The sequence below is a fragment of the Erythrolamprus reginae genome, chromosome 3 (genome assembly GCF_031021105.1).
Source record: "Erythrolamprus reginae isolate rEryReg1 chromosome 3, rEryReg1.hap1, whole genome shotgun sequence".
In the NCBI taxonomy this organism is placed as follows: domain Eukaryota; kingdom Metazoa; phylum Chordata; class Lepidosauria; order Squamata; family Dipsadidae; genus Erythrolamprus; species Erythrolamprus reginae.
The window spans coordinates 259,029,757-259,053,503 of record NC_091952.1 but is presented as its reverse complement, the minus strand read 5'-3'; the positions used below and the strand labels follow the sequence as shown (position 1 = coordinate 259,053,503).

Here is a 23,747-nt window from a genome sequence, read left to right as displayed (position 1 = left end):
TGCCCCCCACTTCAACTCCGGGCCTCATCCACAGAGGTGCCTCCAGTCGGGTGACACTTGTGTGCAAGTCCAGAGCCCCCCCCCCCCCCCCCCAACAAGGAAGAGTCTGGAAACAAAGCCCTGGGAGCAACCTATGGAAAACAGGGTGGTTATGGGGCTGGAACGGCTGTCGCCATGGGTCTGGATGGTGGCTGGGCTCCTTCTCTATTGCCCCAGCGGAGGCGGGAGGGAGCGGAGCCTGTGGGGAGGAAGGTCCGTGGAGGGGCAGTGAGTGGGGGGACGCAGCCCACAGGAAAGGCTCCCAGGGACACTCGGGCCTCCCTCCTTGGCTGGAGCCTTGGAAACAGGAGATTCACGTGTCAAGAGACCTTGCACCCCTTGGAGCCAACTTTGAGCGGGGGGGGGGGGGGGGCTGGACTGGATGATCTCGGAGGACCCTCCAATCCTAGGATTCTTTGGTGGGTTCCTAGAGGGAAGTTGGGGGGTGGGAGGAGGAGGAGGGAAGAAAGGAGCTAAAGCCCTGAAGCCTTCAGCTCCTTTCTTGAGAGGGGGGGCGCTTGGAGCCCAGCCAAAACACAGAGCTGGAATGCCGCCCCATGAGACACCCCCCCCCCCAATACTGTAGGCAGCCCCCTCTGGCAGGCAGCGCTCGGGTGGCCGGTTCACAGGAGTCCGCGGAAACTGCTCCGGCTGAAGGCGCGCGCGGCGTGGGTGTCCCCGGCCGGAGGGCTCAGCCGCCTTTCCCGGTCTGTCCGGCGGGCTGCTCGGGTGAGACGGTGGTGCCCGAAGGACCGGCCCCTGCGCTTCGGACTGCGGACCGCTCGGCCAACGCCTTCCCGGCTTTCCCCCACGCGAACTCTTTGCCGCCGGGACCAGGGCGCGCGGAGCCCAACAAGCCCCGAGTGGGAAGCGGCCCCGCTCTGCCTGCAGCCGGGCGGCGCGCTCACTCAGCCCCGCCTGCGGCCAGAGGACGGGCGGGTGGGCGCGCCGGTTGCCGGGCGACGGCGGCAAGCGCGGGCGAGAGCCTGGCCGGCAGGAAGCCTCCCCAGGTGAGTGGCCCTCGAGCGGAGCCGCCGCGCTTTGCCGCCGCGCATCGGGGGCCTTCTCTGGTACAGGCACACACACGCACCCCGCCACAGGCAGAAGAGCCCCCGCCGCCACGCTCGCTGGCTCGGGCTCCGGGACTTGGCAGGAGGCGGAGAGGGAGCCCGTCCCGAGGGAGGGAGGGACCCGTCCCGGCTTCCTCGCAGGAGGCGCCCAAGGCTGCCCTCCGCCTTCCTTCCCTCCCGCCCGCCCCCCCCCCCCCCGCCTGCCTCAGGCTCAGCGGGGCGGGAGGGAGGCCGCCCAAAGCCCCCCGGGCTGAAGGGTGCCAGCGCCGGACTCCGCCCATCCGTCCTGGAAACTGGGTCGCCGGCGGTCCCGGTTGGAGCTGCCCATCAGGCTGGCCGGTAGAGGGCCGGGGCAACGTCCCTTTCAGGAGGCGCGGCTTTCTTCCCCTCCCCACTTGCCTTCTTTCCCTCTCCCCCCCCTCCCTTTCCCCCCCCCCCCGCCGCCCCCGTTTAGGAGCACGATGAGTTCCAAGAAAGCTGCGGGGAGAAATCCGGTGAAAAAGGGATCCAAGCCCTCCGGAGGAGCCTCGGGGAAGCCAGGTAGCAGAGGGGGGGGGGGGGCAGGACGAGGGGGGGGCAGAGAGCTGCAGATACGGGAAAACAGAAGAGGTTATTTATTATTGTTGTTGTTGCTGTTAGTATTATTTAATTATTATTATTATTATTATTATTATTATTATTATTATTATTATTATTATTATTATTATCACCATCATCATTTAAAAGAAAAGGGAAGTGGCCCTGGGCGGAAGTGCTGCCAAGGAGCAAGTCAGCTTTGGCCTCCACCCTCTGACTGGCGGGCGTCTTTGTGGGTGAGAGAGGGGGGGCGGCTTAGCCCTTTGAAGGTTGGGCCTGGGCCTGGAGCTCAGTTAGCGGAGTTCAGCCGCCAGGCCCTCCTCCTCCTCCAGACCAGCTCCAAGGCCGGGCCCCCCGAGAGCCAGCCGACTGGGCCGAAGGTGGCCTTTCCCTCGGAACGCCCCTGAGGCCTGCCCTCCCCTCCCGTCTGCAGCTGGGAAGCAATGCCCGTCGGGGACCTGAGAGTCAGGGCCCCAAAGACCCCGGGGGCCCTTGCCCCCTAGAGTCTGCGTGGCTGGCCAGGTGGCTTCTGGCCGGCAGCCCTCACAACCCCTCGCAGTTTGGGGCCAAGTAGAGGTCGTCCTCAGCTTACGACTGCAGCTCAGCCCCAAATTTCCATCACTGAGCAAGGCAGTTGTTAAGTGAATTTTGCCCCATGATGGTTAAATTAACGTGGCTTCCTCGTCGACTTTGCATGTCAGAAGGTTGGTTGGTTGCCTGGTTTATTGTTTGTTTGTTTGTTTGTTTGTTTAAATTTGTATGCCGCCCCTCTCCGTAGACTCAGGGCGGCTAACAACAATAATAAAAACAGCATATAACAAATCTAATATTTAAAATAACCAAAAAAAAACCCTTATTAAAAACCAAACAAGCACACACACACACAAACATACCATGTATAAATTGTGTAGGCCTAGGGGGAAAGGATATCTCAGTTCCCCCATGCCTGATGACAGAGGTGGGTTTTAAGGAGCTTACAAAGGCGAGGAGGGTGGGGGCAAATCTGATCTCTGGAAGGAGTTGGTTCCAGAGGGACGGGACCGCCACATAGAAGGCTTTTCCCCTGGGTCCCGCCAATCAACATTGTTTAGTTGACGGGACCCGGAGAAGGCCAACAACTCTGTGGGACCTAACTGGTCGCTGGGATTCGTGCGGCAGAAGGCGGTCCTGGAGATATTCTGGTCCGATGCCATGAAGGGCTTTATAGGTCATAACCAACACTTTGAATTGTGACCGGAAACTGATCGGCAACCAATGCAGACTGCGGAGTGTTGGTGTAACATGGGCATACCTTGGGAAGCCCATGATTGCTCTCACAGCTGCATTCTGCACGATCTGAAGTTTCTGAACGCTCTTCAAAGGTAGCCCCATGTAGAGAGCATTACAGTAGTCGAGCCTCAAGGTGATGAGGGCATGAGTGACTGTGAGCAGTGACTCCCGGTACAAATAGGGCCGTAACTGGTGCAACAGGCGAACCTGGGCAAACGCCCCCCCCCCTCGCCACAGCTGAAAGATGTTTCTCTAATGAGAGCTGTGGATCGAGGAGGATGCCAAGGTTGCAAAAGGGACAGACTCAGTTGCCAAGAGCCTGCACTTGTGCCACGTGGCCACGTGGATGCTGTGGTGATCACAATGTGAAAAACAGTTGTGGATCAGTTCTTTCACGGCCACTGTAACTTTGAATGGTCAATAAGTGATTCGTTGCAAGCTGAGAACTGCCTCTAGTTGCTGGCCCCCTCGAGACCTTAAAGATGGAATGACGCCTCTTGGCAGTTTTGTTATTTTTTCTGCGTGTGATTTTATTTTATTTATTAATATAATCTTTATTAGCAGCCTAAAGTTCCATTTAGTAACCTGGCTGACCATTTATAGTGATGTCCAATAACAAAGAACCTAAGAACATAATGTAAGAGCCCTGCTGAATGGGGCCAAAGCCCCTCGAGTCCAGCGCTCTGTGTCCCCCAGTGCGCCCCCCCAATTGTCCCCTTTGGGGATCTTGAGCAGAAAGAGAAGCCATCAAGGGGACCCCAGGGGAACCCTGCCTGCCTCAACCAACACAGAGGCAGCACTTGGACATCCGCTTCAATCGCCACCTGTGATACACTCGCCATCCATGAACCTGTCAAAGAAACAATCAAGAAGTCTGAAGAGTTTGGGGAGATGTGAGAGTTTGGGGAACGACTGCACAGAGACCCACACACACACACCCTATAAGGCCCCCTGAGCCTCCGGTGGCTGGACTCTATTTGTGAGAGTGGCGGGTGATGACGTCCAGTTCACCTTTGGACTTTTTCTCCCCCCGCGACCTTTCCAGACCACCAAACAGGTGGGAAAGAGGCAGCCCAAGCAGACGACACTGTCTACCGCCAGGAGACCCCCAGCAGCCACCCCACAGGTAGGTGGTCTTGCCTTGGCCCCTGTCCCATCCGTATATGGAGATGGAAATGGATGAGATCCGGACAAAATATATATATATATATTTTAAAAGCTCACACTCTCGTAATCTCCAGGTTAGACAACTGCAGTGGGGCTGCCCTTGAAGATTTTTCAGACATTTTCTGAAACTGCAGCAGAATGTGGTGGCGCAGGCGGCAACCAGAGCCAGGTGCCCGGCCCACGTCACCCCACCACGAGCTACAGTGGTTACGGGCATATTTCCAGGTTTTACCACCGACCCAAAGTGCCTGTAAAGGCTCCCTATGAAGCCCTGGATGGCTCGGGTGCCCCGGGAGGGGTCGCCTTTCCCTCCAGGGCTTCTGCCCGTGCGGTGAGGCCAGGCGGGATGGGCCTGCTGACCATCCAAGAACGTCAGAAGGGGAGCGTTGTGGAGCCTCCTCCCTGCGGAGACCAGAATCCTGGGAGCCTTCCGTAGCCACCGGCCTCTACTTCCAAGCCCGGGGTACCACGTGCGCCCAGGGAGTGGGTGGGCCCGTCTTTGGCACCTTCTCCTGGCCAGACCACAGTCCTTAATGGCCGTGACTTTCTCCAGAGTTTCTGCAGCCCCTTGTAGGAGGGCAAGACTTTCTAAGCCGGTTCATCACCAGCCGCTGATGGGCCCAGATTGGTTTCACAAGGAAGTGATGATTGTAACTGCAAACTTCAGAGTGCTGGTCAGTGGCAGTGGCCAGTACTGAGAAGACCATCCTATTATTGCACTCTGAGATTTAAACATTGGCATTGGACCTTTTTAGAACTAAACCAGCTGCTTTTTCTTTTCTTTTGGATCTGTCAGCTAATCAATCATTCCGATGCTATTTTTTCTTCTATGTCTTTATGTTTTATGTTTTAGTTAATCTTAAGGGGGGTAAATTATACATGCCTATGGGTGGTGGAATGAATGGGATTGTTTTATTAGTATTTTAATTAACTTATATTTTAATTAATTATTATTGGGGGGTTAATGATGGATGCTTATGATTATTGGGGTGGATTGAATGGGGGTAGGTGGGATGGATGGGGTGGATGGGATGGGTGGGTGGGATTATGGTATGGATGAGGTGAATGGATACGGTATGAATGAAAGGTTTGGCACACCTGATGCTGGAGAGGCAGGAGGGGAGGGGGCACCTTTCTCTGGGGTGAGAGAGGGTCAGAATATTCCGGTCTTGCTGGGGAGAGGCAGATATGGTGGGAGCCATGGAGCTAGCTGTTCCATAGGAAGGAGGGATCACTGTTTAATAGCAATCCCCTCTTCCAGCTCCGTGAGCTCAACCCAGAGTACTGGTGATGAGTGTAATTCTGGCCATGGGCACAGGCTACTGCTACTCAATGCCAGGTCGGTGGTAAATAAAGCTCTCCTCATCCGGGAATTGATCCTGGATGAGGAGGACGACCTGGCATGTGTGACTGAAACCTGGCTGGGCCCAGAGGGAGAAGTTCCTCTCTCTGAAATTTGCCCAGCCGGGTTTCGGGTATGGCATCAGCCTCGACCCCATGGAAGGGGGGGGAGTGGCTATAATAACCAGGGAGAGTTTTTGGCTGCGTAGACTCACTGCTCCAGAGATTGTGGGTTGTGGGTCCCTCCTGGTGAAGTTGGACTTAGGGGTTCAGGTGGGCTTGTTAATCAAGTACCTGCCTCCCAGCTGTGTGTCAATAGGCCTGCCTGTGCTGCTTGAGGAGGTAGCCGGGCTGGCGGTGTGGTTCTCCAGACTTATTGTCTTGGGGGACTTTAACTTACCGTCGCTCGGCAAAACCTCTGGGCTAGCGCAGGAGTTCATGGCCACCATGAAAGCCATGGACCTGACTCAAGTAGTACAGGGTCCAACTCACAAGGGGGGGGCACGCACCTGACATGGTATTCCTCTCTGAGCAACTGAGCAATGGTCTGAGACTAAGGGGCTTAGAAGTGTTGCCTTTGTCATGGTCAGACCATTTTTTACTGCAGCTTGATTTCCTGGCTCCAATCCTCCCCCGCAGGGAGGTGGAACCGATTAAATGGTTCTGCCCCAGACACCTGATGGATCCAGAGGGCTTTCAGAGGGCGCTTGGGGTTTTAACAGATTCACTCGTCCACAGCTCGGCAGAGTCTCTTGCTGTGGTCTGGAATAGGGCTGCAGCGGAGGCTCTTGACTGAATTGCACTGTTGTGACCTCTTTGTGGCACTAGACCCTGTAGAGCTCCATGGTTCAACGAGGAGCTCCAGGAGTTGAAATGCCAGAAGAGACGTCTAGAGAAGCGATGTAGGAAGAGTAAATCTGAATCCGACCAAACACTTGTAAGAGCTCATATTAAGACTTACAAAGTGGCACTCAAGGAGGCAAGATGCGGGGAAGGATTGGAGCCAGGAAGTCAAGCTGCAATAGAAAATGGTCTGACCATGACAAAGGCAACACTTCTAAGCCCCTTAGTTTCAGACCATTGCTCAGTTGCTCAGTTGGGTGAGATCATCCAAGGACATGGGGTGAGGTATCATCAATATGCCGATGATACCCAGCTTTACATCTCCACCCCATGCCCAGTCAACAAAGCGGTGGAAGTGATGTGCCGGTGCCTGGAGGCTGTTGGGGCCTGGATGGGTGTCAACAGACTCAAGCTCAACCCGGATAAGACGGAGTGGCTGTGGGTTATGCCTCCCAAAGACAATCCCATCTGTCCGTCCATCACCCTGGGGGGGGAATCATTGACCCCCTCAGAGAGGGTCCGCAACTTGGGCGTCCTCCTCGATCCACAGCTCACATTAGAGAACCACCTTTCAGCTGTGGCGAGGGGGGTGTTTGCCCAGGTTCGCCTGGTGCACCAGTTGCGGCCCTATCTGGACCGGGACTCATTGCTCACAGTCACTCATGCCCTCATCACCTCGAGGTTCGACTACTGTAATGCTCTCTACATGGGGCTACCTTTGAAAAGTGTTCGGAAACTTCAGATCGTGCAGAATGCAGCTGCGAGAGCAGTCATGGGCCTACCCAGGTATGCCCATGTTTCACCATCACTCCGCAGTCTGCATTGGCTGCCGATCAGTTTCCGGTCACAATTCAAAGTGTTGGTTATGATCTTTAAAGCCCTTCATGGCACTGGACCAGAATATCTCCGAGACCGCCTTCTGCCGCACGAATCCCAGCGACCGATTCGGTCCCACAGAGTGGGCCTCCTCCGGGTCCCGTCAACTAAACAATGCCGGTTGGCGGGCCCCAGGGGGAGAGCCTTCTCTGTGGCGGCACCGGCCCTCTGGAACCAACTCCCCCCGGAGATCAGAACTGCCCCTACTCTTCCTGCCTTCCGTAAACTCCTCAAAACCCACCTTTGCCGTCAGGCATGGGGAAACTAAACATCTCCCCCTGGGCACGTTGAAGTTATATATGGTATGCCTGTATGTGTGTATGTTAGTATAGGGGATTTTCTTAAACTTATAATATTTTAATTAATTGGATTGTATTGGATTGTTTTTCACTTGTTGTGAGCCGCCCCGAGTCTTCCGAGAGGGGCGGCATACAAATCCAAATAATAAATAAATAATAAATGTCGGGTACGTGCCCCACCCTCATGAGTCGGACCCTGTACTACTTGAGTCAGGTCCATGGCTGAACCCCTAAGTCCAACTTCACCAGGAGGGACTGACAACCCGCAATCTCAGGAGCAATGAGTCTACGTAGGCAGAGGTTCTCCTTGGCTATAATAGCCACTCCTCCCCCCCCTTCCCTGGGGTCGAGGCTGATGTGATACCTGAAACCCGGCTGGGCAAATTTCCGAGAGGAACTCCTCCCTCTGGGCCCAGCCTGGTTTCAGTCACACATGCCAGTTCGGCCTCCTCATCCAGGATCAAATCCCGGATGAGGAGAGCTTTATTTACCACCGACCTGGCATTGAGTAGCAGCAGCTTGAGCCCAGGGCCCCAATTACACTCGTCACCAGTGCCCTGGGTTGAGCTCATGGGACCAGAATAAGGGATCGCTTTAAAGCAGCAATCTCTTCTTCCTCCAGAATGGCTAGTCCCGTGACTCCCGCCATATCTACCTCTCCCCAGCAAGACCGGGATATTCTGGCCCTCTGCCACCCCAGAGATCGGTGCCCCCTTCCCTCCTGCCTCTCCATCGCCAGGTGGGCTAAATTCTCCCTTCATACTGTTCCCATCATTCAAATACATATCATCCCATTCACCCCACTCATTGATTTCATACAAATCAACCCTCCCACCCCAATCTTCCAACCTTGACCCTGCCCCCATCCATTCATTTCATATCTATCATTCCCACCATTCCACCCTTCCCATTCATCCATCCTTAAAAGCCCCACAATAAATTAGTTAAAAATAATTAATTGAAAAAGAATTAATATAAAGCTAATAAACAAACAAACACGAACATAGCCATGTTTCTGAAAACCACTGGCTGGCAAAGAGGGTCTTGTTTTTAGAAGACACCTCCGGAAGGCCTCTTTACCTGCTGCCGAGCTGGGGAGGGGCAGGGCAGGGGTTGTGCCCCAACTGCGAGGCCCCCTTGGCAGAACCCACCCAGGGCAACCCCAGATGTGACTCGCCAAGGCCCAGGCCCTGTCCTCTGGCCAGGCTGCATTTGAGGCTAGGGAGGGAACCCCAAGGCCAGTATTGGCTGAGAGCGCATCGTGGACCTGGATCTCTGTACTCCTTGCCCATAAGTGTGGGGCAGGGGTGCCTGGCCTTGGGACACCCAGTGAGCCCCCCAGTGAGGACCCTCTGGATCCGAAGGCTGACTTTCAGGCGCCCAGTTCAGCCCATTCCCTGAAGCCAGCCCCCTTCCCTAACCTTCCGTGGAGGAAACGAGGGCTAGCGAGGGCCCCCAGCCAGGGACCTCCCTCGATGGCCCTGGGGTCCTCCTTTCTGCCTCTCCCCTCCAGGCCTGAGTCGTGAGGCAAAAGCCGCGATCACTCTGCAGTGCGCCTTCCGTAGGATCCTGGCCTGCCGGGAGAAGGAGCGAAGGCTGAAGGAGCGACGGGAATATGAGGAGCTAATGGAGCGTCTCCAAAAGGAGGTGAGGGGCAGGAGAACCCGTTCTTTCGCAAGTGCTGGCTGGCAGATGGCAGAATTGGAGGTGGGGGGGAGCTACATGACAGAGGGGGGTGGGTGCTGAACCGCAGCCATCTTTGTGGGCTAGGGAGGCAAATTTTATTGGACCCTCTGCCCTGTCCAATTCAATAGCAAGAAAAGTCATGTTTTACATTTAAGCCAGAAAAACCAAATGCACAGGTAGAGAATAGGAGGCACCTGGCTGAACAGGTGTAACTGTGAGAGGCATCTAGGTGTTAAGTGGGCCCAGCCAGGGGTGTCCTGCAGCTGCCCCCCCCCACCACCAACGTGGCCCTGGGATGCACCAACAGAGGGAGAGCAGAGAAATCACCCAAAGGCTTTTGGTTCTGGTCCCCTTCGCCTGGTGAGACCCAGCACCCAGTCCCAGTTGCCGCGATGCAGCGAAAGAGGGCCTAGGCTCTCTGGCCATGGGGACGTGGGGCCTGGAGGCTGAACGGTGGGGTGAAGGGCAGCAGGGACTCCGGGGGTGGGGGTGGTCCAGTCAACAAAGGAAAGAGCGCTGCCCCCTCTCCCAGTGTGGGCCGGGCCTGTGGGCAGCCTGACCTCCTGGCCCTGAAGGGGTTTCCCTCCGCAGGCCTTTGTCGCTCTGGTGAGGAGGGAGCAGGAGGAGGCTGAGCGGGCGCGGAGGAAAGAAGAGGAAGAGAAGAGGAGGCAGCGAGAGGAGCAGCAGCGGAGGAGACGGATGCTGGAGGCCGCCTTCGAAGGAGACGTGGAGGAGATGAAGGCCGTTCTGAAGGAGGTAAAAGAAAAAGGAGCTTGTGGGGGGCCCTGCTGCTGGCTCTGTACCCCAACCAGCAGCAGGTTGGAAGCAGGGGATGATGCCCCTTGCCTGTTTTCTCCCCCTCCCCTTCCGTGTGTGTGTGTGTGTGTGCTCGCCATGCCTGTTTTCTCCCCCTCCCCTTGCCTGTTTTCTCCCCCTCCCCTTGCCTGTTTTCTCCCCCTCCCCTTCCGTGTGTGAGTGTGTGTGTGTGTGTGCTCGCCATGCCTGTTTTCTCCCCCTCCCCTTGCCTGTTTTCTCCCCCTCCCCTTCCGTGTGTGAGTGTGTGTGTGTGTGTGTGTGCCCCTTGCCTGTTTTCTCCCCCTCCCCTTCCGTGTGTGTGTGTGTGTGTGTGTGTGCTCGCCATGCCTGTTTTCTCCCCCTCCCCTTGCCTGTTTTCTCCCCCTCCCCTTCCGTGTGTGAGTGTGTGTGTGTGTGTGTGTGTGTGCCCCTTGCCTGTTTTTGACGTACTTTCAAGCAATAAGCCTCATGTGCCTCAAGAGCCTTTAAAGATTTAACTCCTTATCCATCGCTTCCTGCCAAGCTACCTGGTCCACCTTTGTCGGAAACAGCTTAATTTCGTTTTAGTTAGACGGTTCCACATTAACCTGGCATTCAATGCCTGCTTGACATCTATCAGGTGGAACGGCCTGTCAGCAGAGGCTGTGAATGCCCCAACTCTGGACATTTTCAGGAGGGGGTTGGGCTGCCATCTGGCTGGGGTGCTGTAGGATTTCCTGCTGAGCAAGAGGTTGGACTTGATGGCCTGCAGGGTCCCTTTCAACTCTAATAAACACATAAATAAACAAACTGGCTCATATTTATGAAAGGTGGACGTCTCTCCCTCCTCGACCTCCTGGGCAGTTCGGTACAAGTGGCTGGAGTATCTCCTATGTCATCCGCAGGACTGCGTGTTGATGATTCCTGGACGGAGGATTCTCCCACTGTCCTATCGTCAGTTCTACTCTTACCAGGACCATTAGGAAACATTGGAGCCTCAACAATAACACTACCTTTGTTTTATTTCATTTATCGCTTGTGTTGGAAGGGACCCCGTGGGTCTTCTAGTCCAGCCTCCTGCTGGTGCAAACGATGGCATATCTTTTTTTCCCTCGGGGGCCGAAAGCACATGTCCATGGGCTACTACACACATAACTCACTGCCTGAGCACTGCGAAATGCTCCCCTGCCCTCCTGGAGGCTGTCAGGAGGCCTAAAACAGACAATCCCCCCCCCCCCCGGCCCCAGAGGCAAAAATGCCCTCCCCTATCCCCCCCCTGTAGACTTTCCGGAACTGAAAATACCATCCCAGAGCTTCAGGCAAGCCCAAAATCCGCTGGTCAGCATGCAGATTCACATTGGAGCTGGGCTAGGACAATGGCTCGTGTGCCAGCAGATATAGTTCCACGTGCCACCTGTGGTGCCCATGCCATAGGTTCGCCACCACTGCCCTATACCACCCCAGATATATGGCGGTCCAGTCTCTTCTTGAGGGTCTCCAGTATTGGGGCATTCACGACTTCCGCAGGCAGGCCGTTCCACCGGTTGATCGCTCTCGCCGTCAGAAAGTTGTTCCTTATGTCCAGGTTGAATCTCTCCTTGGTCAGCTTCCATCTGTTGCTCCTGGTCTGGTCCCCTGGTGTTGACCCCTCCTCACTGTGGCGGCCCCTCAAGTATTTGAAGATTGCTATCATGTCCCCCCTGACCCTCCTCTTCACTAGACCATCCATGCCCAGTTCCTGCAACCTCCCCTCGCACATCTTGGTTTCCAGTCCCTTCATCCTTCTGCACTTTCTCTAGAGTTTCAATGTCCTTTTTGTAGCGTGGAGCCCAAAATTGAATGCAGGACTCTAGGTGTGGTCTTGACCAGGGTACCTTATATTCCTGTTCTAGCTTACTCCATCCAACAGGCTCAAAGAATTTAGCAATGGCACTACAATATCCTCTTACGAGGAAGGAAAAGGCCCCAATCCCCTCCACAAGGCCCACCTGGGGATGGAGCTCAAAGGAGAGGCAGTTGGGAGGGGCCTTGGCTGGGAACAAACGCTGAACTCATATAGTGTCGAGAGTTGTGGCCTGCATTCCTGGCATTCCTCCCGAGTGTTTAAGTACCGCCACCGTGCGTCTCTGCGCTGGTCTTTCTGGAATTGTGTCCGTGAGCCATTATCTTGCCCTGCTGGAGTGACCGATTGCAGTTATTCTGCTTGCAGTGTTTGGACTTTATTATGGGTGGCCAGAAACTGCTACAGGTTTCTGCTGCTACAGGGACATTGGGGGCAAAGTTGGGGGACAATGAAGTACTGGCTCTCTTGCTTTTGTGCCACGCCCCGGATCACCCCAGTTGGGTGTTTGGAATTAGAACGCTGGTTCAAACGTTAAGAGAGCCTGCCTCCTCTCCTGAGTCTCACCCCTCACACCGGGGTCTCCTTCACAAGGCCACTGTCACATGGGGGCTCCCCGCTCACTGGTGCCAGGCTCCCCCGGGCACTATCTTTCTGTGTGCGTGTGTTGGTGGTGGGGCCCATGCCAGGATTGCTGGCGCAGAGGACTCGTGGAGCACTGGGGATTCTTGGGGACAGAGACGTGGGGGGGAGGGAGCCTTCCACTGGTGTGACAGTGCCCCCGTGAGGGGGGCTGGGTGGGGGAGTTGGGTGCGGAGAGGGGCGGCATACAAATCTAAGTAATAAATAAATAAATAAATCAGCCGGGGCCAAGACTCCACCGCGCCTTGCGGTGCAGAGCGGTCAGTGTTCTCCTCTGGGACCAACCCGCCTGCTTGCCCTTTCCAGGTGGCGGATCTGGACACCAAGACTGGCATGGGGACAGATGAGAAGGGGAGGGCCGTCCGGCTGCAGCATCTCCTCAACATGGTGGACTGCACCGACGCCAACGGCAACACCCCGCTCTCCGAGGCCTCTGGAGGGGGCCACCCCGAAGCCATCCAGATGCTGATAGAAAATGGAGGCCACCCCAACAGCAGGGTGAGGTGGGGGAGGGGGAGGGGCATGGGATGGGGAGGGGGAGGGGCAGTGCCTCCCCTGGGGGGGTCTGTGACCTCGGTGTTAGAGGGGGAGGGGCTGCTTCTGGGAAGAGAAAAGGGCCTCGGGCGTGAGGAAGAAAGGGACTCTCCCTGGGGGTGGATTATTGACCCCCTCAGAGAGGGTCCGCAACTTGGGCGTCCTCCTCGATCCACAGCTCTCATTAGAGAAACATCTTTCAGCTGTGGCGAGGGGGGCGTTTGCCCAGGTTCACCTGGTGCGCCAGTTGCGGCCCTATTTGGACCGGGAGTCACTGCTCACAGTCACTCATGCCCTCATCACCTCGAGGCTCGACTACTGTAATGCTCTCTACATGGGGCTACCTTTGAAAAGTGTTCGGAAACTTCAGATCGTGCATAATGCAGCTGCGAGAGCTATCATGGGCTTTCCTAAATATGCCCATGTCACACCAACACTCCGCAGTCTGCATTGGTTGCCGATCAGTTTCCGATCACAATTCAAAGTGTTGGTTATGACCTATAAAGCCCTTCATGGCATCGGACCAGATTATCTCAGGGACCGCCTTCTGCTGCACGAATCCCAGCGACCAGATAGGTCCCACAGAGTGGGTCTTCTCCGGGTCCCGTCGACTAAACAATGTCGCTTGGCGGGACCCAGGGGAAGAGCCTTCTCTGTGGCGGCCCCGACCCTCTGGAACCAGCTCCCCCCAGAGATTAGAATTGCCCCCACCCTCCTTGCCTTTCGTAAGCTCCTTAAAACCCACCTCTGCCGCCAGGCATGGGGGAATTGAGATAATCTTTCCCCCTAGGCCTTTACAATTTTATGCATGGTACTGTATATCTGTATGTATGTTTGGTTTTTATAATAATGGGTTTTTAACCCATTTTAGTATTGGATTATTATTATATGCTGTTTTATTACTGTTGTTAGCCGCCCCGAGTCTACGGAGAGGGGCGGCATACAAATCCAATAAATGAATAAATGAATAAATAAATAAATAAATAAGATTGGGGGGGGGACATGGGGGCGCCTGCAGGAGCTTTCAGGACCCAGAGCCCTTGGCAGCAGGTGCCCCCCACTCCGCCCCCCCCACTGTCTCCCCTGCTTCTCCCGAGGACAAGAGCAAATAAAGCAGCTCTGAGCTGTGCTGCCGGTTCTGTGTAGTCCTTGCACTTGGGTTTCTAACACGCACGCACAACACACACACACACACACACACATTCTCTTCCAGGTAAGACCCTGCCTAACTTAAATGGCAAAGAATTTTTTTTATTTTTTTTCTCTCCAATCACAGTACAATAAAAATTATAACAACAACATCAAATTGTTTTACAATAAATCAATTTCAGGAAGTTACAGAATACAATGCTACCACCTTCACTTTTGACATCTGAATAAAAATAGCTGCCCAATTTTTTAATGCTATAGAAATATACTATTAGCTAAGACTGCATTTAAGCTGTTCCGAATTCTAGTATCTCACATTGAATAGGCTGAAATGTTTCAAATCTCTCCTAATTGCTTCCATATCAATTTTCATATATAATCAATACCCTTTACAAATAGTTAACACCTATTAATAAAATACCCTTAAAAAAACTTTTGAAAAATTCATACAGAAGCGTAGTCCGAGGGGAAAAAATAAACCCAATAATATCACCAAATATTGCCTAATTAATCCAATTACCAACCTAATTACTAATTGCTTTATATAAAAAATTAAAAATGAAAAGGATAGAATCAAAATAAAATTAAATCTATAAAAAATAAAATGAAGTTAAGTCTCTAAAGAAATTAAGAAATAAAAAAACGTAAGACAGAGAATAGAAAATTACGCTAAATAGAAAAGATAAATATAGGTGTAAAGATGCAGCAGGATAAAAAAAGAAAGCTAGAAGGAAAAAAAGGGAAAAAAAACGCAAACCAAAAAAAAGAAAGTTGCAAAGTTTTAAAATTGCTTTATAAAAAAGAACATACCCAACAGAATCCTCCAACCCAAACAAAGGAAAGGAAAGAAAGATTTCCTTGATAACCCACTGGGGTCAACTTTTATATATAAAGCTGCATGTCCAGCAGAATCTCATGCCCTCGTCTAAGTTGTTGGTCCCAGTGAATAAAAAATAAAATTCCCCTTCCCTTATCCTGACCCAACTTATAACCTTTCAAAAATTAATAATATGCTCTTCCTAATTTGTGATCCAGATTGTCTGAAATTTAAATATCTAAGGTTATTTTATCCATCATTGTTCATAAAAAAATTTTAAAGGGAAGGAAGAAAGCCCTCCAACATCCAACCGGGATCTAATTATAAGTATAGCGCTGTATGTCCAGCTAAATTTTTTAGGCCCTACTCTAACTTTATCGCTGCAAACCCAGCGGAATTCTCATGTCCCATTCTGTTTAAATTGATCCCAATAGGTAATAGGAAAAGCTTCCCCTTCTTCGATCCATATTTTGGATAGTTTTAAATCAATAAAGTAAGTAACATATTTTCATTACAAGACAGCTTAAACCAAAGATCAGTTCATTTCTTATCAAAGTAAATTCATTCCATTATTTCATTATTAATTCCATTTTCAACACCTGTTTCTTATATTCTTGCCATCAAATCCATATATTTCCATACACACATGTGATTCTGATAAATCCTAAGTTCTAGATTTAATTTTAATTTTCCCAAATATTAAATTTTTCTCCATGAAGCATTTTCAATTTTTGCAAACTTTTAAAATTGCTTTGTATATATATTAAAAAATCCTTAGAAAATAACTTATTCCATGAATCAGTTCATTTTTATCTAGATAAATTCATTCCATTCTTAATTCATTTTTAATACTTATTTCATGCACGTTATATCTTATATCTTATAAAAATCTTATAGAATCAATTAGCTGTTCCTAAAGTTTAAGATCATTTTCTTATATTCTTGCCATCGCTTAGCATACTTCACTCCTCTTCTCCATTCAGATCATGTATTTCCATATAAACATGTGTTTCTTTTATATCCAAAGTTCTAGATTTAAATTTAAGTTTTCCCAAATAGTAAAAAAAAAATTAAGAAAAAGGTCTAATAAAATATTTTATAAAAAGAAACAAATACAAAGAGTCTGTCAAAGCCTCATTATAACTAGTAACATATAACACACAGAAAGCTTTTTACTTATTAAATAATTCCCCTTTCCTCAAAAACAAAATACATCCCCTCTAAAATTATTTTAAAAAACCCTTTTTTTAGGCTGTGCATAACGACCCTTTTCCCTCCTGGTGTTAATACTATCAAATCCATATTATTATCAAGTAAATTGCATATCGATAGTTTTTTCCCATATATAATAAGCCTGTTAATAAATTCAATAATTTTAATATAGTTAAACATTTAAGAATATAATGCCTCTTATCAAGTAATATGCCCATGATTCTAATAGATTCCTTTCTTCTAAAAATAGGGTCTTTTCTTCTTCTTTGCTTAAGATGATACTGTAAAAATTAAATTAAATGTAAAATTTCCATGTCCTGCTCCAGACCTTCTCCGTGTGTATCTCAAAAGTCTATGTGGACTTATTCTGTTAGAAAGGCTAGAAAAGTCAGAAAAGGTTCTTGCTTAGTTGCTCTGCAGATCTTTCCCATTCCTCTCCGTGAAGATGTTATTCAAATCTTCTTCAAATCTTCACATTGCATTTACTTCCCAAATCCCAAATCGCAATTCCAAGATGGAAAACCAGCTCCCAAAGCCACACAACAGCCACACAACAACCCCAAGATGACACGTCACTTCCTCATAGGCAAAAGGGACAATTTCGAAGGGAAAGCAAAAATACACCATAACCCTAATAAACACCACATCTCATCTGATCCAAGCTCCATCTTGAACAAGAAGAATGTCAATGAGGCACTTTTGCTAGTCCATGCTCTCGCTGTGTGCCTCCACTCACAAGCAGCCGCTGTGGTCTATTTCCGGCTTCTCTATAGTCGTGGCCGTTTGGCTCCTCCACCCTTTTGAGCAGGTACGGAAATCGCTCAGAGACGTCATGGATCAGTTCAGGGAGAGGGTTCAGCAGCATGCCAATAATTGTTGGAGATGACACCGCAACCCTACCTCAGGCTTGGGAGCTGCGAGAGGTTGGAAAGGGGGCAAAAATGCAAGCCAAACCTGCATCCCAGCAGGAAGAAGAAGGTGTGGGTCTCCCTGCCCCCTTCCAAAAGCGGGCTTTCACTTCATTCTAGAGACAAGGCTAGGCCCCCCCTGAATGAGCAGGCATGTGACCTTCTATCCAGCCAGAAAGGTCTGTCCCAGCTCAGCTGGTGCAACACTCAGGGCTGTTCCAGTGGCAGGAGGCCTATGCCAGAGAGAGGCCTCACGTAGTGGGGTGGATTTGGTTTACGTGGGTCACCCTTGATAATCATTCAGAAGTTGCCCTGGGAGCAGAACCCACCTATTGGATACCAGAGATTTTCCAGGTATAGCTCAGGAAGATAGCATTAACTCCTACCTGACTTGGCACCCAGGTAGCCTCAGGATGCCCCCTTTGGTACTACATCTCACCCAGTACAGTTCACCTAACAAGTGATTCCTCCCTCCCTCCCTCCTTCCCTCCCTCCCTCCCTTCCCTCCCTCCCTCCTTAGGGTGCCTTTAATCGGACTCCTTTGTACCGAGCAGCCTTCGGGGGACACTTAGCAGCAGTGGAACTGCTTCTCCAGCACGGGGCTGACCCTCGACTCTATGCCGATGATGGCAACACACCGGAGCAGGTATGCCTCGACTTCTTGCCCTCAAGGAACTCCTCCTCCTCCTCCTCCTCCTCCCTGCTGTAACCCTGGGGGTGCAGCTGCCTTGCATGAAAAGGCCCCATTGGCTGATTCTTTACAGGTAAGCATGTTATGCGAAGCATAAAAAGTAGTAAGCCAGAGTAATGGAAAGGTGATCACCTTTTGGGTATAAAGTTTTCATTTTTCTCCACCATAGAATAAAAACAATGCATAACCACGAAACTACCACAATGTTTATAATCAAACATATACAAAAAAAGTTCTTTTTCTTATTAATCATTCAATGGAGGCGCTTATATCTCTTTCTCATCTAAAAATTCTAAAAACTGATAAAACATTGTTTTTCTAAGTCTTAAAATGATTTTAACTTCAATGACTGTGTCATTATATCTTTATATCTTAAAATATTAGTCCAATCTAATTTGTTGGGGTACATAAATACTTCTATTGTCGAAATCCAAAATGGTACTTTTGAGTAGTGTTTCACTTTCACCTTTTCCAAATTGCCACTAACGAGTTCCTTAAAATATGTCTCTAGAAGTAACTGTATTTTCTTCTTCTCATACCATATAAAGGTGTACCATCCTATTTGTAAATCATGTCCTTCTAACACCAATATTTTTTATTTCTAAGTGAAGTCCAGTCTTTTATCTTTTTTTAAAAAAATATATAAATTTTTATTTACAAATGTAAATACATAAAACAATACAAAGACAATAATCATACTAACAAAAACAGGAAAAAAACAGAAAAAACAAAACAAAACAATACATCAATTGGAATAAACGTAATAAAATATGGACAAGTGCACAGCAAGACTGTATAATGATCTGAACTGTGTATATTCTCTTTAGCCAGGTTATAGCTAACTTTAAAATTTCTATATAACTTATATAATTTACAAAAAATGAGAGAAAATATATATATATATATATATATATATATATATATATATATATATATATATATTTGTTTTTGTAAATTTTCACGGGTATATGTATGTAGATTGTTCTGAGTTCGGGTTTTGCCCTGTGTAATGTTTTGCATGTCTATGCGACGTTTCGGTGAAATCACATTCACCATCATCAGGCTGGAGTTCCAATCTTTGTGTTTTTGCAAATGAATATTAGCAACTGACATTTCTTCTTAGCATGTAGTGTGGGGGTGGAGATTTGCTTTGAATGTAGCAAATAGATTGGGTGACTATGCTTCCGTGATCTGATTGGTTGGTGTAATCATGGTTATAGAAGGAATGGCATGAAGATTATGAAGTGTTTTGTTTAAGTCTGATTTCCAAATATAAAATTCTAAAATCATAATAATTAAAGGATTGACATATTGATTATAATGAAGTGTTTATTTTGTTTAAGGCTGGTTTCCAAATCTCTGGCAGGCGCGAGGTATCATCCCTTTTATTTAAACAAAAGGACCTCTTTTCAATTTCAATAGCTTCTAGAGAGATTCTTTTATATAAATTCTCTGTTTTGTGGAGTAATTTAGTTTTTTCAAAGTCAATTTCGTGCCCTGTTTTTTTAATGTGCTGGACAAGGGAGGAGGTCTTCTCCTGTTTCTTGACTGCATTCATATGTTCTGCCATGCGCTGGCTCACTCTTCGGTTAGTTTGTCCAATGTATGTGGCTGCACATGTTTTGCAAGGGATTTCATAGATACCTTGGTATTCTAATTGGATTTTATCTTTGGGGCTCCTTAGGATATTAGATATTTTTTGGTTAGTGCAAAATGAGGTTTTGATGTTATGTTTTTGTAGAATTTTACTAATTTTATCCGTGGTGCCTTTGATGTAAGGAAGGATGGTGGTGCCATTGTCCTGTTCTTGATCTTGTTTTTTGGGGGGTGTCTCTTTATTGATTAGGTTTGTTATTGTTTTCTCTTTGAATCCATTAGAAATTAGTACATCTTTGAGTTTGTTCAATTCAGTTTTTAAGTGCTCATGGTCAGCTAAGCGTTTGGTTCTGGTGATGAGAGTTTTGGCCACTGAGGTGATTTGTGCGGGGTGGTGGTGTGAGTGTGCATTTAGATAACGGTTGGTATGGGTTTTCTTTTGGTAGATAGTATGTCCTAGGCTGCCATTGGGTTTTTTATAGACCAGTACATCTAGAAAGGGAAGTTGATCATTGATTTCTGTTTCCATAGTAAACTGTATTTTGGGGTGTAGGCTGTTGAGATGAGTGAGGAAATTGTCTAGTTTTTCTTTACCATGTGGCCAAATTACAAAGGTATCATCAACATATCTCAGCCAAAGTTTGGGTTTGTATTTGGCTTGCTCTAAAGCATTATTTTCGAAATATTCCATATAGAGGTTGGCTATGACAGGTGATAGAGGTGATCCCATGGGGGCTCCCTCTATTTGTTTATATCTTTGTTCATTATAGATGAAGTATGTATTGGTCAGGCAGTGGTTGGTAAGGTCTAGGATATATTTGGGGGGTTTGTGTTTGTCTTGGATAGCTGTCAAGGCTTCTGTAATAGGTATTTGTGTGAACAGGGACACGACATCGAAACTTACAAGTAGGTCATCGGGTTGTAGGTTTTGTTTTTTAATTATTTGTATAAAGTGGGATGAATTTTGAACATATGAGGTAATAGTTTCTGTATATGGTTGAAGGTATTTGGCTAAAAATTTGGCAAGGTTTTGTAGAGGGGAGCCTATAGAACTGACTATTGGCCTGAGAGGTATTCCTTCTTTGTGTATTTTTGGAAGGCCATAGAGTTTTGGACATATGGAAGATTTTTCTCTGGGGATGATTTTTTGCTGGATTTCTTCGCTGATGGGAGAGGCCTTGATTTTAGATTTGGTGGTTTTTTCTAGGTAGGTGGTAGGATCTGTGCTTAGGAGTTTGTAGGCTGGGTTTTTTAGTAGATTTGTCATTTTTTCCTTGTATTCTGCTGTGTTCATTACTATAGTGGAGTTTCCTTTATCAGCTGGGAGAATTATTATATCCTGGTTTTTCTTTAGATTGATAAGTGCCTCTCTTTCTTCCTGCTGTATGTTGCTTTTTGGAGGTTTACTAGAGCACAGAATATTAGTGACTTGGAGTCTGATTTTGTTAGCAGTATCTGGGTTGATTTTATGTAAAGTTGTTTCAATTCCACATATGATATTTTCAGTTGGTATTCGTCTTGGAGTTATTGCAAAATTAAATCCTTTTGAAAGAATATTGGTTTCTGTAGTGGTGAGTATCTTGTCTGATATGTTATGTACTGTTTTGGTCATAAGTTGTTGTGGAGGGCTGGGTTTTTGCTGTACCTCTAGTATTTGGAGTTTCTTATTATGTGTGTCTGTTTTGTATTGGGTTTCTGTTTCTGCCCTCCAGATTGATATTTGTTTGAATTTATCCCAGAGTAAAGGGTGTATTTGGTTACTGATTTTAAGGTGAAGAGAGAGTAGACTTTTGTTGATTTCATCAAGTATGAATCTTTTTTTGTGGAGTTCATTTGCTAATATTCATTTGCAAAAACACAAAGATTGGAACTCCAGCCTGATGATGGTGAATGTGATTTCACCGAAACGTCGCATAGACATGCAAAACATTACACAGGGCAAAACCCGAACTCAGAACAATCTACATATATATATATATATATATGACGGTCTTGGTATATTCGGGTTTCTTCCCGTGTAGGATTTGGAAATTTCTGGCGACGTTTCGATGAGGTCTCACTCATCATCTTCAGGCTGGTGTTTCTGTCCTTTTTCTCAGGCGAAGACTTCGCCTGAGAAAAAGGACAGAAACACCAGCCTGAAGATGATGAGTGAGACCTCATCGAAACGTCGCCAGAAATTTCCAAATCCTACACGGGAAGAAACCCGAATATACCAAGACCGTCATACCTGTACCCGTGAAAATCTACGAAAACATATATATATATATATATATATATATATATATATATATATATATATATATATGTAACATGAGAAACAAATGTTGGTCTTAATTAATAATTCAGATCGTGCAGAATGCAGCTGCGAGAGCAGTCATGGGCTTCCCTAGGTATGCCCATGTTACACCAACACTCCGCAGTCTGCATTGGTTGCCGATCAGTTTCCGGTCACAATTCAAAGTGTTGGTTATGACCTATAAAGCCCTTCATGGCATCGGGCCAGAATATCTCTGGGACCGCCTTCTGCCGCACGAATCCCAGCGACCGATTAGGTCCCACAGAGTTGGCCTTCTCTGGGTCCCGTCAACTAAACAATGCCGTTTGGCGGGACCCAGGGGAAGAGCCTTCTCTGTGGCGGAAGTTCGGGTTTGGCGTTCGGCTTCGGGAGGCTGCTGGAAAGCCGCCCGGCTGATTTAAAAGGTGACCGCCGGGCTGGGGGGCTTCCCAGCAACCTCCCGAACCCCGAACTTTTGCCGAACTTCCGGGTTCGGGGTTCGGGGGGTTGCTGGGAAGCCCCCCAGCCCGGCGGTCACCTTTTAAAACAGCCGGGGGCTTTCCAGCAGCCTCCCGAACTCCGAACCCGGAAGTTCGGGTTTGGCGTTCGTAACTCGAAAAAAGTTCGTAAGAAGAGGCAAATTTTTTCTGAACCCCGGGTTCGTATCACGAGTTGTTCGTAAGACGAGGGGTTCGTATCTTGAGGTACCACTGTATATGATTTTTGTTTAACTCTTGGCGAATGATTCCTAATAAAAAGCATTGTCGTGTTTTATCTAAGTTTACCTCTAAAATTTCATCTATCCATTTCCCAATTTTTTTCCAGAAGAGCTGAGCTTTTTCACATTGCCACCATAGGTGGTAATATGATCCATAATCTTTTTGACACTTCCACTTGTTAATTTAAGCTGGTTTGGTGGGAGTAATATGCCATCTATAATACATTTTGATTAAATTTTCTTTATAATAGTATAAGGTAGACTAGATGGATGAAGAGGTCTTTTTCTGCCATCAGTCTTCTATGTTTCTATGTTTCTATAATTCCTGCTCCATATTAATTGCCATTCTTCCATTTTTATCTCAGACTTAAAATTTAGGTTCCATTTATCTATATTGATTTTTGTTTCAGATAAATTTGTTTTATTAATTAATAAACAACTATAGAAAATTTTAATTAGTTTTTCTGGTGAGCCCAATAATAATTTATCTAGTAGTTTCTCTTTCTCAATACCTAATGTGTTTTTGTCTTTGGGGAGTCTCGATTGAATCTGTAGGTTTTCCCACCGTTCTATATCAAAGTCTTCAGCTTCCATTTCTAACCTTGTTTTTACTTCTCCACTAGATTTGCTTATATCTTTGTATCTTATTGTGCTGCTTCTATGTAAATTTTTTAGCTTGAGGGTTTCTATCTCTCCAGGTATCTTTAAGTTTGAATTCTTTAATTAATTCTAAAAAGGAAATTGGTAAGGGGTTTTTTGTTTTTGTAATCCACCGTTTTTATAGTCGTATCTTCTATTAATTATTCCATTGAAATTTTCCATCAAACATATATTTTCTTTTGCGAATTCTCTAATTTTATTTTGCAGTTTTTTATAGAATTTATCTAGGCCTTCATTAGGCGCATATACATTAACCAAAGTTATAGCTTCCTGATTTTTTTGAATTTCCACCATTAATATCCTCTCGTCTCTATCCTTGTATTTTAATGTTGCCTTAATATTTATATTTATATAGATCACTCCTCTTTTTTTTTTATTGGGCTAGTGATGTAAATAAATTTCTCTCTGTAGACTCGGGGCGGCATACAAATCTAATAAATTGAATTGAACTGAAAAATTGTTCCGACCAATCTTCTTTCCCGCTGTAAGATTTTTTTCCCCAGACCACCACTTAAGAAAGTGGGAAAGAATGACAGCAGCGTTCCTTCTTCCTCCTAATGGTTCTCCTGCTACAGAAAAAAATCCCAGAGAAGGACCCAGTGTTTTGATTAATCTCAGTTTTTCTTTTGTCCTCTGGCCCAAACATTCTGCTGTGAGGGTGAATCGCTAAAAGGGGTGTTTAAATTATCTCGGGCACAAATGATCTCGCCGCTTTTCCTCCTCATCTGAGGTACCATGACCACTGGAGTAATCTTCTCCTCC

The 23,747-nt window shown here is 47.9% G+C and overlaps 1 protein-coding gene across 3 annotated transcripts in view; it reads left to right on the top strand.

Annotated features, from left to right (window-relative positions):
* The first annotated feature begins 1,002 nt into the window (after nucleotides 1-1,002).
* IQANK1 (IQ motif and ankyrin repeat containing 1) overlaps nucleotides 1,003-23,747 on the top strand; it is a 47,412-nt gene continuing 24,667 nt past the window's right edge. For 2 of the 3 annotated variants that reach the window (XM_070748497.1, XM_070748499.1), the window contains exons 1-7: nucleotides 1,003-1,049; nucleotides 1,564-1,649; nucleotides 4,000-4,080; nucleotides 8,994-9,127; nucleotides 9,758-9,922; nucleotides 12,729-12,920; nucleotides 17,563-17,688. In XM_070748497.1, coding sequence (XP_070604598.1) covers nucleotides 1,571-1,649; nucleotides 4,000-4,080; nucleotides 8,994-9,127; nucleotides 9,758-9,922; nucleotides 12,729-12,920; nucleotides 17,563-17,688 — 777 coding nt within the window. In that variant the 5' untranslated portion in view covers nucleotides 1,003-1,049; nucleotides 1,564-1,570. The remainder of the gene's footprint in view (nucleotides 1,050-1,563; nucleotides 1,650-3,999; nucleotides 4,081-8,993; nucleotides 9,128-9,757; nucleotides 9,923-12,728; nucleotides 12,921-17,562; nucleotides 17,689-23,747) is intronic. The other variant, XM_070748500.1, reaches the window with a different exon arrangement.